Consider the following 16,461-nt stretch of genomic DNA (forward strand, 5'->3'; position numbering starts at 1 on the left):
TATTTTTCAGTTTTGGGATTTTACAATATTTCGATTCTTCAGTTTTTATATTTTATCGTTTTTTTCAATTTTTCGAATTTTTGATGTTCCGATTTCTCGATTTTTTCATTTTTCCCGATTTTTCCAATTTTTCAACTTCTCGACTTTTTCATTTTTCCATCTTTTGATGTTTCGATTTTTCAATTCATCGATTTTTCGATTTTTCAACTTTTTGACTTCGATTTTCCAATTTTTAGATATTTGGATTTTTGAGTTTCCCTGTTTCCTAATTTTTAATCTTTACAATTTTGGATTTTTTCAATTCCTCTATTTTTCAATTTTTCGATTCTTTAATTCCCCAAATTTTCAAATTTTGCAATTTTTTAAATTTTGGATTTGTGATTTTTCAGTTCTTCGAATTTACGAGTCTTCAATTTTTTCCAATTTTGGATTTTTTGGTGTTCTCGATTTCTGGATTTTTCAGTTCTTCGTTATTTCTGTTTTTCAATTTTGGATTTAACAATTTTTCGATTTTAGAAATTTTTCATTCCAAGATTTTCCAATATTTCGATTTTACGATTTTTGATGTTTCGATTTATTTTCCTCTAGGTTATCCGGTTATTAAAAGTTTTCGATTTTTAAATTTTTCAATTTTGCACTCAAAAATTCATTTTTTACAATTTTTTAGAATTTCGGATTTTCCGGTTTTTCAATTTTACAATTTTCTGAAAAAGTGAGAAATCGAAAACTTGAAAAATCGTAAAGTCGAGAATTTTTAAAAATCGCATAGCAAGATATGGAAATATTAAAAAGTCGTAAAATCGAAAAAAAAAATTGAAAAATTAAAAATCTCAAAAATCAAACATTTTTAAAATCATCAAATAATATCAAAAAACTGAAAAATTGAAAATTCGAAAAATCAAATTAAAAAAAATTAAATATCGAAAAATTGGAAAATCGAGAAATAGAAAAGTTGCAAAATCGATCGTTTTTCTTTCAGTTTTTGGATGTTTTAGTTTTTCGATTTTTAAATTCTTCAGTTTCTCGATTCTTCAAATTCTGGATTTCTCGAGTTCTTCATTTTTTGATTTTCCGGTTTCTTCATTTTTCGATGTCTCAATTTTCCTGTTTTATTTTTACGATTTTTCAAATTTTAGGCTTCAATTTTTCAATTTTCGACATTTCTAAATTTTCAATTTTTCAATTTCTTAATTGCAACCAACTGATTTTTGATTTTACCATTTTTCGATTCCTTGACATTTCAATGTTTCGATTTTTAAATTTTTTAGGTTTTCAATTTTTCGATTTTCAGACTTAAAATTTAACTTCGACATTTAGAGTTTTTGATTTCTCGATTTTTTAGCTTTTCGATTTTTCAAGTCTTATATAATTTCCTTTTGGAATTTTTCAGTTTTTCTGTATGTATTTCAAATTTGGGATTTTGCAATATTTCGAATTTTCAGTTTCTATATTTTGCAATACTCGATTTTTTACTTTATCGATTTTTCAATTTTTGAAATTTTTCGATTTCTTGATCTTTCGATTTTTCAGTTTTTAAAATGTTAAAGTTTTCGAGTTCTCGATTTCTCGTTTTTTTTTCCAATTTTTCCAATTTTTCCAATTTTTCGACTTCTTGACTTTTGTTTTCATTTCTCAATCTTTTGATGTTTCGATTTTTCGATATCTCAGTTTTTCAATATTTAGAAGTATAGATTTCTCAATTCACAGATTTTTCAGTTTTTCAAATTTTCTGCTTTTCGATTTTCCAATTTTTCGATATTTGGATTTTTGAATTTTCCTATTTTCCAATTTTTCATCATTTCAGTTTTGAAATTCTTCAATTGCCGAATTTTTCACTTTTTCGATTTTTTTAAATTTCCGAATTTTCAAATTTTGCAAGTTTTTATACTTTGGATTTACGATCTCTCGATTTCTCGGTTTTTCTATTTTTCGACTTTTCAATTTTTCCACTTTTCGATTTGATTTTTCAATCTTGATTTCTGGATTTTTCGACTTTTCAGGTTCTCGATTTATCAATATTTTTCAGTCTTTCGAATTTTTACATTTTTGATTTTGAGTTTTTCGAGTCTTCAATGTTATGGTTAATCAATTTTTATGATTTTTAGAATTGTGGATTTTCGATTTCTCGGTTTTTCGATTTTTCAGCCTTTCAATTTCTCAATTTTCTAAAAAAGTTAAAAATCGACAACTTGAAAAATCGTATAGTCGAAAAATTTTTAAAATATAGTATAGTCGAATAATTTTTAAAATCGCATAGCTGAGAAGTGGAAATTAAGAAGTCGTAATATCAATAAATTAAAAAATCAAAAAATATATAATTGCAAAAAAAGAAAAAATAGAAATAATAAAACGGAAAAATTGAAAAATCTAAAATATAAATAAATTAAACATTGAAATATCGACATTTCAATTTTGGATACTTTTCAATTTTTGGATGTTTTAATTTTTCGTTTTTTTTAGTTCGATGTTCGATCTTTGGATTTTTGGACTATTTACTAAAACTTTTTGTTGTAACAAAATAATTTTCGGCATTTTTAATTTTAATAACAGAAGTCAGAAATGTTGCAAGTTGATAATACGATTTTAAAATAACAATAAAAATGGTAAATCAGCCTCCAATATACCATTTTGTCAATTAATCAGTTTATCCAACTCACGTAAAACAAAAAAGAAAATTTGTTTGCTCGAAATGGCAACAAAATTAAAAATTTTATAAAAGCTTGGTAAACGTAATAAATACGGTAAATGTGTGTACACAAATTTCCTGGTGGTCAACCCCTCGTCGCGAAAGCACGTGTTCATCCGACCCTTTACGCACCCAACCCCCACCCAGCTCCCGCCCCGCGCCAGCCAATATTTTTCCAATAATCGTTTTTGCAGACCCAGCGGATCAGCAGCGACGGCCACGGATGGGTGGACATGGGCGACAGTCCCGTTTTCGGGCGCGACAGCTCCAATTACATCACCGTGGCACCTGTCAGGGACGGACCTGCCGGTTATTTCCGGCACGCCGTCTCTGTCAACATCCCGAAGAGACGCATTATTCCGCTCACACACGGAAAGTACGAGGTGACACGTATACTTACTTGGGACCATTCCAACGACGTCATGTAAGTTGTTGCCGTAATTTGACGTTTTTATCACGGACGTGCGCACCCCGAAGACACTCAAGGCGGCCGAAGTGCGAGCGCTCGACAGTCGAAAGGGGTAGAAAAAGTAAATCACGCCGGGATTTACATTTAATATGCTGTTTGTATGCAAAGGGGAGGAACGCCGCGGATTCTATTTCCATTTTTGGTGTATTAAGATCTGGGAAGAGTGCGGGTTTCGGCTAAATTATTGAATGGACGATGTTAGACAATTCGAGAAAGTGCGTAGCCCCACCTCGTTTCAATAAAAAATTAAAATGTCGTCACGGCCATAACGCATCGTTAACTTCATCCGAATTCCCATCAGCCCCGACGTCGTCCAAACAAAACGAAATTAAAAACTCTCCCATATCGTGCCATTACTCCGCAAATTCAATTCCGTCCAATATTGACCCAAAAAGTCAACACTCGCATGCATGAAATATTAATGCGGAACTCAACAAGTCCGACGTATCTTTATCTCCCGACATCAACCCAATTTATGGAATGGAGCACTTCCCGCTCAGAAGAAACCCCGTATTTTTCTCGAAAGCTTATTTAGTTATTATTAATAGCTACTTCCTGGGCATCCCCGAGAACAACCCCGGCCAGCAGCACCTGTACCGCGTGACCTCGGTGCCCCCGCGGACGGGAGCCACCCTGCCGCCCCCCGTGTGCCTCACCTGCGTCCCCGAGCCGGCTCCCACCTCGCCGCCGTACTTCCTCGTCGACGAAGAGATCTACCTGATGAAGACCAAGTACTGGACCGAGGAGGACGAGGAAGCCGTTATCACGCCGGTGCCGAAGAGAAGGAAGAAGAAGGAGAAAGTAACACCAACGGAGCCGGCGTGTCTGTACCACAACGCCATCTTCAGTCCGCTGTCGACGTACTACGTGCTAGAGTGCCTTGGGCCGGGGATTCCGTACAACTCCCTGTACAAGACGGCGATGCCCAAACCCAACCTCGTCGTCAACCTGCAAAACAACACCAAGCTGAGGGAGATGGTGGCCAAGATGGCCATGCCCCAGATCAAGACGTTCCCGGTGCAGATCTCGGGAGGGTACCAGGCGCACGTGCGGCTGCATCTGCCCCCGGGGCTGAGGGAGGACGAAATCACGAGGTAGCTAACATTAACCAAAAAAAGCTTTGACGATTTTCCTGTTGCATTTTTAGCACGTTTTGCCATTTTCTTTCCGTTTCGCATATTTTCATGTGAGAAGCTGATTATTAAGGAAAATTTTGGTACTGAAAGTTTGAATTCGATTATGATAATCTTGTGTGACAGTAAAAGTATTAGTTTTGACGTCAATATGTGTGGCGCATACTGATGAAAGAAAACTATATATCTTAAGAAAAATAAGCCAAAGATTAAGCCCCGCCCATCCGCTCCGATCTCAATTGTGATGAATTTTTCATTCGATGTCAGAGTGATGGGTGGAGCTTAATTGCAAAATCGATATTTCTCCACAAAAATGTGCCATTTTAAACAAGTTTTCAGTATATTGTTATGAAAAGAAGAATGTATATTAAGAAAAAACAGGAAGATATAAGCCCCACCCACCCACCCTGTCTCAATTGTAGTGTTTTTTTTTATTGTTGTGAGTTGGGGGCGGAGCTTAATTGCAAAATCCTTATTTTTCTGAAACAATCTCCCATCTGAGACATGTTCTTATATAATCGTTTTGTTCAAAGAAAACTGTAATTATTAAAAATTACTAATAAAATCCAAAATGTCACTATAAAAATTTACTATTTTAAACATGTTTTATTTCTTGTTGTGAACGAAGACTACGTATATTATAAAGAAAAGGTAAAATATATAATATCTAGGTTTAGTACAATCCCTTTCTATTGATTCCAAAAAGATTTGGAGTTTTATTCAAAGTAAAAAAGGAACGTCTAGAAGTGCTGGCCTTAATCCATTTGAAATTCTTGAAGCTTTCGCGGATTTTTTCTACAATGTGTTTTTTTGAATTTCTTCAATTATCTATCATTTTGAAAATTGCCATGTTCCAAATATCCGTCTCAAGAACCTAACCAAATTGAAAATCTTGACTGAAAATCAATTAATGTGATTCAAAAATTTCCTAAAGCTCGATCCGGAAAATACGCATTTCCGGATGAAACTGAAGGAATGCAGAAAAACTAATGGCAGAAATGACTTCTGCAATGCCAAGTTAGCTGGAATCAAAATTTCAGGTTGATCTGAAATTTTTCGTCTTTTAACGATATTTTTGCGTATCGTCAAATTTTCCGATTTCGATTATGTATTTCGGACTATCTCCCCTATACAGACCCTCAGCTTTTTGAAATTATCAGTCTTTACTAATTCAAATCTCTCGAACAAGAATTTAGACCCAGAAAATCTTTTAGGAGCCTCCTGGATTTTTTGGAATTTTTCAGTGGTTAATCCTTCTGAAAACTGACACAGTCCTTATATCCATCCCGGAAACCTAAACGAATTGAACATCCTAATTGAATATTAGGCAGTCCCACTCAAAAATTACAGATCATCCACTGACGTAAAGCTCGAATTTCCACGTTTTTCTTTTCCGGAGTTTTCAGACCCTAAAATCAAAAACCTTGTTTTGGATGTGAAAAATACGCATTTTCTGGTGAAACTAAAGGAATACCGAAACGCTAATGGCGGAAATGAGTTCTACAGTGCCCACTTAGCTGGAATCAAAAATTTCAGGTCGATCTGAAAATGCTCGTCTTTTCACGATATTTTTACATTCGTCAAATTTTTCGATTTCAATTATATCGGACTATTTCTCTTATACAAGCACTCAGCTTCTTGGAACTTCGAGCATTCACTAATTCAAATCTTCTAAATAAGAATTTAGACTCAGAAAAGCTTTTAGGAGCATCCTGGATTTTTTGAAATTTTTCAGTGATTCTGAAAATTGACACTGTTCCATATATCCATCCCGGGAACCTAACCGAATTGAACATTCTAACTGAAAATTAGCCAATGCCACTCAAAATTTCCAGACAGTTCACTGACATAAAGCTCGAATCTCCAAGTTTTCTGTTCCGGAGTTATCAACCCCTAAACTCAAAAACAGTTTTTCGGATACGGAAAATGCGCATTTCCGGGTGAAACTGAAATAATACCGAACAACCAATGGCAGAAATGAATTCTGTAATGCCAAGTCAGCCAGCATCCAAAATTTCAGGTCGACCAAAAAATTTGCGTCTTTTTACGATATTTGTATATCGGCAATTTTCCGGATTCGGTTATTTCGGATTCGCTCCATTATACAGACACTCAACGTCCTGGAAGTTTCTGTTATACTAATTCAAAACTTCTGAAGAGGAATTAAGGCTCAAAAATTTCTCAGGAGCCTCCTGATTTTTTTTGGGGGAATTTTTCAGTAATGTACTCTTTTGAAAAATGATAACATTTAGTATAGCCGTCCCGGAAGCCTAAACGATTTGAGAATCTTGGGTGAAAATTAACCACTACGACTCAAGAATTCCAGTTAATCGACTGACGTAAACCTCGAATCGGTAGGTCTTTTGATTTCTGAATTATGAGCTCTTAAACTCAAAATAGAGTTTTTCGGAACCGGAAAATACACATTTCCGAGTGAAATTGAGGGAATATGGAAAAGCTAATAGCCGAAATGAGTTCCACATTGCCAAAGTTAGCTGAAATCCAAAATTTCAGGTCGATCTGAAATTTTCCTCTTTTCACGATATTCAATTTTTCGATTTCAGTTATTTCGGATTATTTCCCATATCCAGATCTACAGTTTCTCGAAACAATCTGTGTCCACTCATTCAAACCTCCTAAATGAAAATTTCGACTCTGAAAATCTCTTAGAAGCCTTTCGATTTTTTGGAATTTTTTTATATTTACCTTTCGGAAAAATTATACCGTTTTATATAACCGTCTTGGAAACCTAAACGAATTAAGAGTCCTGTCTGAAAATTAACGAATGCGATATAAGAATGCCAAGAAATCGACTAACGTGAAGATCCGATTGCTACGTCTTTCGATTTCGGAGTTATAAGCCCCTAAATTCAAAAAATACTTATCGAATGCTGAATATGCGCATTTTTGGGTGAAATTGAAGAAATATCGAAAAACTGATGGCAAAAATGAGCTCTACCCCGTCAAAACAACTGAAATCCATAATTTCAGGTTGATCTGAAAATTTTTGTCTTTTCACAATATTTGCATATTTTCAAATTTTCCGATTTCTATCTCCCTTATACAGACACTCCGCTTCTTAAAACTTCCAATCTTTACTAATTCAAATCTCCAGAATAAAAATTTATACTCAGAAAATCTTTTCGAAAAGTCCTGGATTTTTTGGAATTTTTCAGTGATCTATCCATCTCGGAAACGTCAACGAATTGAAAACTCTTCCTGAAAATTAACCAATATGACTCAAAGATGCCAAGCAGTCCACTGACGTAATGCTCGAATCTCCCACGTCTTTCTGTTCCGGAGTTTTCAACCCCTAAACTCAAAAAAAGTTTTCCGGATCCGGAAAAACTGAAGAAATATCGAACAACTAATGGCAATCCAAAGTTTCAGGTCTATCTGAAAATTTTCATCTTTCTATATCGGCAATTTTCCGGTTTCGATTATTTAGGACTCTCTCCCTTATACAGACATTCAATTGAACACTGAATAAGCACTGAGGCTCAAAAAATCTCTTAGGGTCATCCTTATTTTTTTGGAAGTTTTAATAATTTACCCTTTTGAAAAATGATACCATTTAATATAGCCATCTCGGAAACATGGAGGAATTGAAAATCCTAGCTAAAAATTAACTAGTGCTACTGAAGAATTCACGACTATCGACTGACATAAACTTCGAATCGCTGCGTCTCTCGATTTCGGAGTTATGAGCTCCTAAACTCAAAAAACAGTTTTTCGGATCCGGAATATAAGCTTTTCCTGGTCAAATTCAAGTGATACGAGAAAACTAATGACCGAAATTATACAGTGCCAAGTTAGCTGTAATCCAAAATTTCAGGTCGATCTAAAATATTTTGACTTTTCACCGTATTTGCATATCGTCAAATTTTCCGATTTCGATTATTTCTCTATCTTCCTTAGATGGACATTCAGCTTCCTGAATCTATCAGTCCTTACTAAATCAAATCTCCTGAATAAAAACTTAGACTCAGAGAAGCTCTTAGGAGCATTTTGGATTTTTTGAAGTTTTTCAGTGATCTACCTTTCTGAAAACTGACACTGTTCTATATATCCATCCTGGGACCCTAACCGAATTGAAAATCCTGGCTGAAGATTAACCAGTGCCACTCAAAAATTCCAGACAATCTATTCACGTAAAGCTCGAATCTCCATTTCCTTTTCGGACTTATCAGCCCCTAAACTCAAAAAAAGTTTTTCGGATCCGGAAAATACGAATCTTCGGGTGAAATTAAAGGCATATCGAAAAACTAATAACGGAAGTCAATTCTAGAGTGCCAGCTTAGCTGAGATCCAAAATTTCATGTCGACCTGCATATTTTGACTTTTCACGATATTTGCATACCGTCAAATTTTCCGATTTCGATTATCTCGGACTATCTCTCTTATACAAGCACTCAGCTTCTTATAACTTTGAGTCTTTACTAATTCAAATCTCCTGAATCGAAATTCTGACTTAGAAATCTTTTGGGAGCCTCCTGGATTTTTTAGAATTTCTCAGCGAGGCTTACCTTTTGCATTTTTTTCTTAATATCTCTTCAAAACAAGAAACCTAAAACATGTCTAAAATGGTAAATAAAAAAATCATCAGAATTGAGATAGGGTGGGTGGGCGGGGCTTATATTTTGCCTGTTTTTTCTTAATGTACATCGCCATCTTTTCAAAAGAAAAAAAAACATGGTTAAAATGGTACATTTTGCAAGGAAATATGGATTTTGCAATTATGGGGCGAAGCCTAATTGCAAAATCGATATTTTCTTATACAAATTTTCCATTTTAAACATGTTTTAAATTTCATGTTGTGAAAAGAAGTCTCCACATATTAAAACAAAAAGGCAAAATGTGAGACCGCCCACCCGCCCTATCTCAATTGTGATTATTTTTTTTTATTGGCCGTGAACCAAGGGGGCGAAGCTTAGCTGCAAAATACTTGTTTCTTTACAAGAAATTAAAAACATGTTTTTGAGTATCGTTTTGTTCAAAAAATACTATATATATTAAGAAAAAAGGGCAAAATATAAACCCCGCCCACCCACCCCATCTCAATTGTGATGACTTTTTTTTATTCTAAGAAACTTAAAACACGTTTAAAATAGTAAATTTTTGTAAGGCAATATGGATTTTGCAATAAGGATCCGCCCCTCGACTTACGACGAATAAAAAAATCATCAGAATTGAGATAGGGTGGGTGGGCAGGCTTATATTTTGCCTTTCTTTTTAATGTATATCGCCATCTTTTCACAACAACAAATTTGAAACATGTTGAAAATTGTACATTTTTGCAAGGAAACTGACACAGTTCCATATATCCATTCCGGAAACCTAAACGAATTGAACATCCTAACTGATAATAATTAGTCAACGCCACTCAAAAAAATTCCAGACAATCCACTGACGTAAAGCTCGAATCTCCACGTTTTTCTGTTCCGGAGTTATCAAATCCTAAACTCAAAAACAGATTTTCGGATCCGGAAAATACGCATTTTCGGTTGAAATTGAAGGAATATCGAAAGGCAAATAACGAAAATGTGTTTTACAGTGCCAACTTAGCTAGAATCCAAAATTTCAAGTCAATATGAACATTTTCGCCTTATCACGATATTTGCATATCGTAAAATTTTCCGATTTCGATTATTTCGAACTATCTCTCTTATACAAGCACTCAGCTTCTTGAAATTCAAATCTTCTGAATGAAAATTTGGACTTAGAAAATTTTTTGGGAGCATACTGGTTTTTTTGAAATTTTTCAGTGGTCTATCCTTCTGAAAATTGACATTGTTCCACATATTCATCCCAGAAAACTAAACGAATAGAAAATCCCAGCTGAAATTTAAACAGTGTCTAAAGCTTGAATCTCCAAGTTGTTCTGTTCCAGAGTTATCAGACCCTAAACTCAAAAACGGTTTTTCGGATACGAAAAATGCATATTTCTGGCAGAAATGAATGCTGTAATGTCAAGTTAGCTAGAATTGAAAATTTCAGGTCGATCTGAAAATTTTCGTTTTTTCCGATATTTGCATTTCGTCAAATTTTCCGATTTCGATTATGTATTTCGGACTATCTCTCTCAGCTTCTTGAAACTTGCAGCTGCTACTAATTCAAATCTTGTGAATAAAAATTTAGACTTAGAAAACCTTTTAGGAGCCTCCTGAATTTTTTTGAAATTTTTCAGTGATCTACTTTTCTGAAATTTGACGCTTTTCCACATATCCATCCCAGAAAACTAAACGAATAGAAAATCCCAGCTGAAATTTAAACAGTATCACTCAAAAATTTCAGGCAATTCACTGACGTAAAGCTCGAATCGTTTTTCGGATAAGGAAATTGCACATTTCCGGGTGAAACTGAGGAAATATCGAACAACTAATGGCAAAAATGAATTCTATAATGCCGACTTAGCTAGAATCCAAGATTTCAGGACAGTCAGTAAACTATCCTTCTGAAACATAACACCGTTCCATGTATCCGTCTCGAGAAGCTGAACAGCAACATTGTTTTCACAAATCCGTTATTGAAACTTCTAACCTCTTACTTGACTGGTAGAATTCCATTTATCAAGTACAGAAACTTTAGTTCTATACTATTCGTTCCATCTTCCGAGGTTCCAGAGGGATCAAACTTAGGCCCCTTGTTGTTTTTGTTTTTTATCAATGATCTTCCTGCTGTGATTCCCTGCTATTTTTGAACAATGTTTTTAACGGTAATTTAAAATTAGTTACATTTATTATTATTAACGACAAAATATACATGATACCGAGAAGTACCGACACGCTATTTTTATACCAGTTGGAATTCACGGGAATTTTTTCCAGGTACCCCCTGGTCGTCCAAGTGTACGGCGGCCCTGGCAGTCAGCTGGTGACAGAGCGCTGGAGAATCGATTGGAACACGTACCTGACAGGTCACAAAGACTTTATCATCGCCCAAATCGACGGTCGAGGATCCGGGGGTCAAGGCCACTCCCTCCTCCACAAAGTTTACTACAAATTGGGGTCGGTGGAGGTGGCGGATCAGTTGGAAGTAACCGAGTAAGTTTCGCCAATTCCAGTGCATAAATTCCCCGATTGTCCGAATTAGCGAGTGCCATAATTCACGCCCGAATTCGCAAACACCGCTACAAATAACCGTCGTAAAAGTATGAGTTGTGGACTGACTTAGCGCGAATCCGGTCCTGGCAGCGTCCCAACCGAACCATCCTTTTATTTATCTTATCAATGGACAATTATCTCCCATCATAAATATTGACTCTGCTTGTTTGTGCGGCAACAAAGGGCGGCATTGTGTGGTGTTTACGTTCTCGCACGAAAAACGCAACACCGAGGCCTGCTGGGGTAATTTAACCCTCTATCTACCCTTTTAAGGAGGACGTGTTAAGGAATATTAGGTGAGCGTCGGACGGAGATCGCCAGCGACGAATACAACCCTAAGCTCCCTGTTTATCTTATTGCCGAAAAAAGACAAGCCTATTCGGCTCGATGGCCGTAATTTACTCCTCAGATCCTTCCTATCCACCCTTCCGAGATAACCTCCTAAGGAATATTAGACGAGTTCAGTTGTTTGAAAATGGCTCTGGTTTTCTTCGCGTCTTTACGACTTAATGGAGTGGTTAATATTGGGAAAAATTGCAGATACTTGAGAGATACTCTCCACTTTATCGATAAGCGGAGGGTGGCCGTTTGGGGATGGAGTTATGGTGGCTTCGTGGCGGCATTAGCGCTGGCGAGTCCCAAGAGCGTCTTTCGATGTGCCATCGCAGTTGCCCCCGTTACCAACTGGAAGCTTTACGGTGAGATGCTGGCAAAGTTTTGAGTATGTTTGGAATGCAGTTATCTGATTTTGTAGAGACATATTACGGTGTAATGGTTTCCTATTAGCGTTCCCGTTCAAACGAACAGGCTATTTTCTAATACGATGTACTTGTTTCTAATTCAATCTACAATATAGCTGTAATCGATACTAACTGTACGGTATCTTCATTATAATTAACAATCAAGAACATAATGACAACTTTGTGTTTGTATTTCTCGAGGATGAGTCAAGGATGTCTTGTAACAGAGTCTCGTGGACGACTGGCACGACGTTTTATGACCCCTAGAGTACGAAAAAATAGGTCTGCCGTTTCCGTTTGTCTGTCTGTCTGTCTGTCTGTCTGTCTGCCGTCTGTTCAGATTTTTATTCTTATATATATTCTATACTCTTTGTTGTCAAAAAACATTTTTTTGATGACGTCATTTCCAAAAACTACAAAACTAAATCTGTTTTTATCAAATAAGATACTTCTGCACTTGTGGGGTATGAATCGTCTTGATTTTTCACTTTATTTCAACTTACAAGGATTATCGTAAAAAAATAAAATTCGCAAAATCAAATCTTACTATCTCCGAAAAACCTGGATTTATTTTCGTTCGACCAATTTATTGATATCACAATAATTTTTCGTATTTCACTTCTAATTTTTTTTATTTTTCGTTTCTCCAATGTTTTTGCAAATTTTCAATATTACAGTTTTTTTAGTTTCTTACTTTTTAATTTATCGATTTTTCAATTTTCCATTTCCCCGATTTTTCAAATTCGTGATTTTTATTTTTCTATTGTCGTGTTTTTAGTTATCATTTCCTTATTTTTATATCAGAGTTTTTCGTTTTTTATTTCCTTGATTGTTTCAATTTTTCTTTGATTTTATAATCTGGGATTATTAAATTCTTGAAATTTGCAATATTTGATTTAACTCCTGGATTCCGATTTCACGATTTCGGTTTTACCCTTTTTCGATTTTTAAGATTGCCGATTTTGAATCTTTCGATTTTTCAATTTTTCCATTCCTTCAATTTTTCAAACTCCTAATTTCCAGTTTTTAGATTTTTCAAAGTCTTCATTTTATACTTTTTCGTTTTTTCATTTTTGATTTTTCGATTTTATAGTTTTGCAATTTTTCCATTTTTTTATTTGCAAAAATTGAAAAACCGAAAAACTAAAAAGTTGGAAAACTGAAGAAACGAAAAATCGGAACATCGAAAAACAAAAATCCACCTAAAAAATAGAAAAAAAAAATCAATGAACCTAAAAATTTGAAAGAAGAAAAACCGAATCGAGTCGAAAAATTGTAAAATCGAAAAATTATAGAATACGCAAAACTGTAACACTATTGAAAAATAGAAAATTAAAAATGGAAAAATTGAAAAACCCAGTAAATAAAAGTTTTAAATCCGAATAATTGAACTACCGAAAAATTCTAAAATCGTAAAATTAAACAAATGTAAAATTTTAAAAAATGTTATAATTACATATTTAAATTGGAAACTAGAAATTTTGTAAATCAAAAATGAAAGAGACGAAAAACTGAAAAATCTAAACTTGAAAAAAGTAAAAATTAAAGCATCTAAAACTGTGAAATCAAAAATTGCAAAATCGAAAAATTGTAAAATCGCAAAACTGCAAAAAGAAGAACTAAAGAAACGAAAAATCGAAATATTGAAAAATAAAAAATCTAAAAAATTAAAAGTCGGAAAATCGATGAATCTAAAAATTGGAAAGAATTAACGAAAAATCGTAAAATTAAAAAGTGAAAAATTTTAAGAATTATAATTATTATTACATATTTAGAACGAAAACTAGAAAAATTGCAAATCAAAATTGAAGAAACGAAAAACTGAAAAGTTGAGAAACTGAAAAATCTAAAATTGAAACAACTAAAAACTGAAAAATGTAAAAGTTGAAAAAATGAAAAATTGGAAAATCCAAAAATTTAAAGACTTCACATTGAAAAAAAAAAATTTTAAAATCAGAAGATTGCAAATCCGAAAAATTGAAAAAATTAAAAAATAAAAACCTAAACGAAAAATTGCAAATCGAATATTTGAATTTCTTAAAAAAATTAAAGAATCGAAAAACTGAAAAATTTAAAAATTCAAAACTCGAAAAATTTCAAAACGAAAAATTACAAATTGAAACTCAAGAAATTTTGAATCGAAAAATCGCAAATCGAAAAACTGAAGAAACTAAAAATTGGAAAAAAAATTGCAAAATTGAAATTGAAAATAAAAAAATTATAAAATCGTATCGAATAGGCGAAAAAATAAAGAAAATAAAAAACCGAAACGAAAAACCGAAAAATTAAAGATTAAAAATTCAAGAAAATCAAATCGAAAAAGTGCAAGGCTAAAAAAAGAAAAAACTAAAAGTCGAAAAATCGAAAAATGGAAAACCGAAATATTGTCTAATTAAAAATTTAAAGATTTCACAATGAAAAAAGAAAAGTCAAAATATTGAAAACCCGAAAAACTGTAAAGATTAAGAAAATAAAAAACCGAAAACAATATTGTAAAATGAAAATTTTAAGAAATGAAAAACTAAAGAAACGAAAATTTGAAAAATTAAAAATTGAAAACTCGAGAAATTTTAAATCGAAAAACTTGAAAAACGAAAAATTGAAAAAATGATAACTGAAAATAACAAAAATTATAAACTGAGACATTAAATAACTGAAAAAATAAAGAAAATAAAAAACCGAAACCAAAATTGAAAAATTAGAGATAAAAAACTCGGGGAACTCAAATCGAAAAATTGAAAAACTAAAAATTGGAAAATCTAAAAGTTGAAAAATCGAAAAATGGAGAAATTGCAGCTCGAAAAATTTGAAAAGCGAAAAATTGAAAATAAAAATTTGAAGAAATGAAAAATTAAAAAATCGAACTCCAGAAATTTTAAATTGGAAAATCGAAAATCGAAAAACTGAAGAAGCAAAAACTTGAAAAAATTAAAATTGAAAATACAAAAAATAATAAAATCGTAATATTGAAAAATCGAATAGTTAAAAAAATTAAGAAAATAAAAAACCCAAATGAAAAATTGAAAAATTAAAGATTGAAAACTCGAGAAACTCAAATCGAAAAATTGCAAAACTAAAAACTGAAAAATATAAAAGTTGAAAAATCAAAAAATGGAAAACCGAAAACTTGCAACTCGAAAAATTGGAAAATCCAAAAATTTACTTGGAACTCAAACCCAAAAATGAAAAACTGTTGATGCAAAAGTCTAAAGATTGAAAAATTGAAAAATGGAAAACCGAAAAGTGGTAAATCGAAAAATCCAAAGATTTAAAGATTTCACATTGAAAAAAGGAAATTTTAAAGTCAGAAGGTTGAAAAACCAAAAAATTGAAAAAAAATAAAGAAAATAAAAACCGAAACTGAAGAAAAGAAAAACTGCAAATTGAAATTTTGAAGAAGGGAAAAATAAAAAAATCGAGAAATTCAAGTTAAAACTTGAAAACTAGAGAAATTTTAAATCGAAAAATTAAAAATTAAAAACTCGAGAACTTTTAGATCGAAAAATCGAAAATCATAAAACTGAAGAAACTAAAAATTGAAGAAACGAAAAACTGAAGAAGCGAAAAGTCGAAAAAAATTTTATTGAATTGAAAATAAAAAAATTATAAAATCGAAATACTGAAAAAGCGAATAATGGAAAAAATAAAAAAAATTAAACACAAATTCAAAAATTGAAGACTGAAAACTCGAGAAACTCAAATCGAAAAGTTGCAAAACTAAAAATCAAAAAATATAAAAGTCGGAAAATCGAAAAATGGAAAACCGAAAAATTGCAAAGCAAAAGTTTGAAAAATACAAAAATTTAAAATTTGGCATTGAAAAAAGAAAATTTTAAAGTCAAAACAATGAAAAAGCGAAAAATTTAAAACGTAAAGAAATTAAAAAACTGAAACGAAAAATTGCAGATCGAAAATTTGAAGAAATGAAAAATTAAAGAATCGAAAAAGTAAAAAATTAAAAAATGAAAACTCGAGAAATTTTAAATCTAAAAATCGCAAATTGAAAACTGAAGAAACGAAAAATAAAAAAAAAATTAAATAGATAATACAAAAAATTATAACATCGTTGAAACATGGAATAAATGAAAAAATAAATAAAATAAAAAAGCCAAACGGAAAATGGAAAAATCAAAGATTGAAAACTCGAAAAACTCAAATCTAAAAATTATAAAACTAAAAATTGAAAAATTTGGAAGTTGAAAAATCGAAAAATGGAAAACCGAAAAATTGCAACTCGAAAAATTGGAAAATCCAAAAATTTACTGATTTCACATTGAAAAAAGAAAATTTTAAAATCAGAAGGTTGAAAAACCGAAAAAATAAAGAAAAT

The 16,461-nt window shown here is 32.6% G+C and overlaps 1 protein-coding gene across 2 annotated transcripts in view; it reads left to right on the forward strand.

The window, feature by feature from the left end:
* Nucleotides 1–16,461, forward strand: part of LOC135124205 (inactive dipeptidyl peptidase 10) — a 114,458-nt gene that overhangs the window by 95,118 nt on the left and 2,879 nt on the right. For both annotated transcript variants that reach the window (XM_064049113.1, XM_064049112.1), the window contains exons 9-12: nt 2,881–3,110; nt 3,704–4,249; nt 11,116–11,331; nt 11,932–12,089. In XM_064049113.1, the coding sequence (XP_063905183.1) occupies nt 2,881–3,110; nt 3,704–4,249; nt 11,116–11,331; nt 11,932–12,089 (1,150 nt within the window). The remainder of the gene's footprint in view (nt 1–2,880; nt 3,111–3,703; nt 4,250–11,115; nt 11,332–11,931; nt 12,090–16,461) is intronic.

The sequence above is a fragment of the Zophobas morio genome, unplaced genomic scaffold (assembly GCF_036711695.1).
Source record: "Zophobas morio isolate AGI-343-1 ecotype UQ-CSIRO unplaced genomic scaffold, CSIRO_AGI_Zmor_V1 ptg000007l, whole genome shotgun sequence".
Classification (NCBI taxonomy): Eukaryota; Metazoa; Arthropoda; class Insecta; order Coleoptera; family Tenebrionidae; genus Zophobas; species Zophobas morio.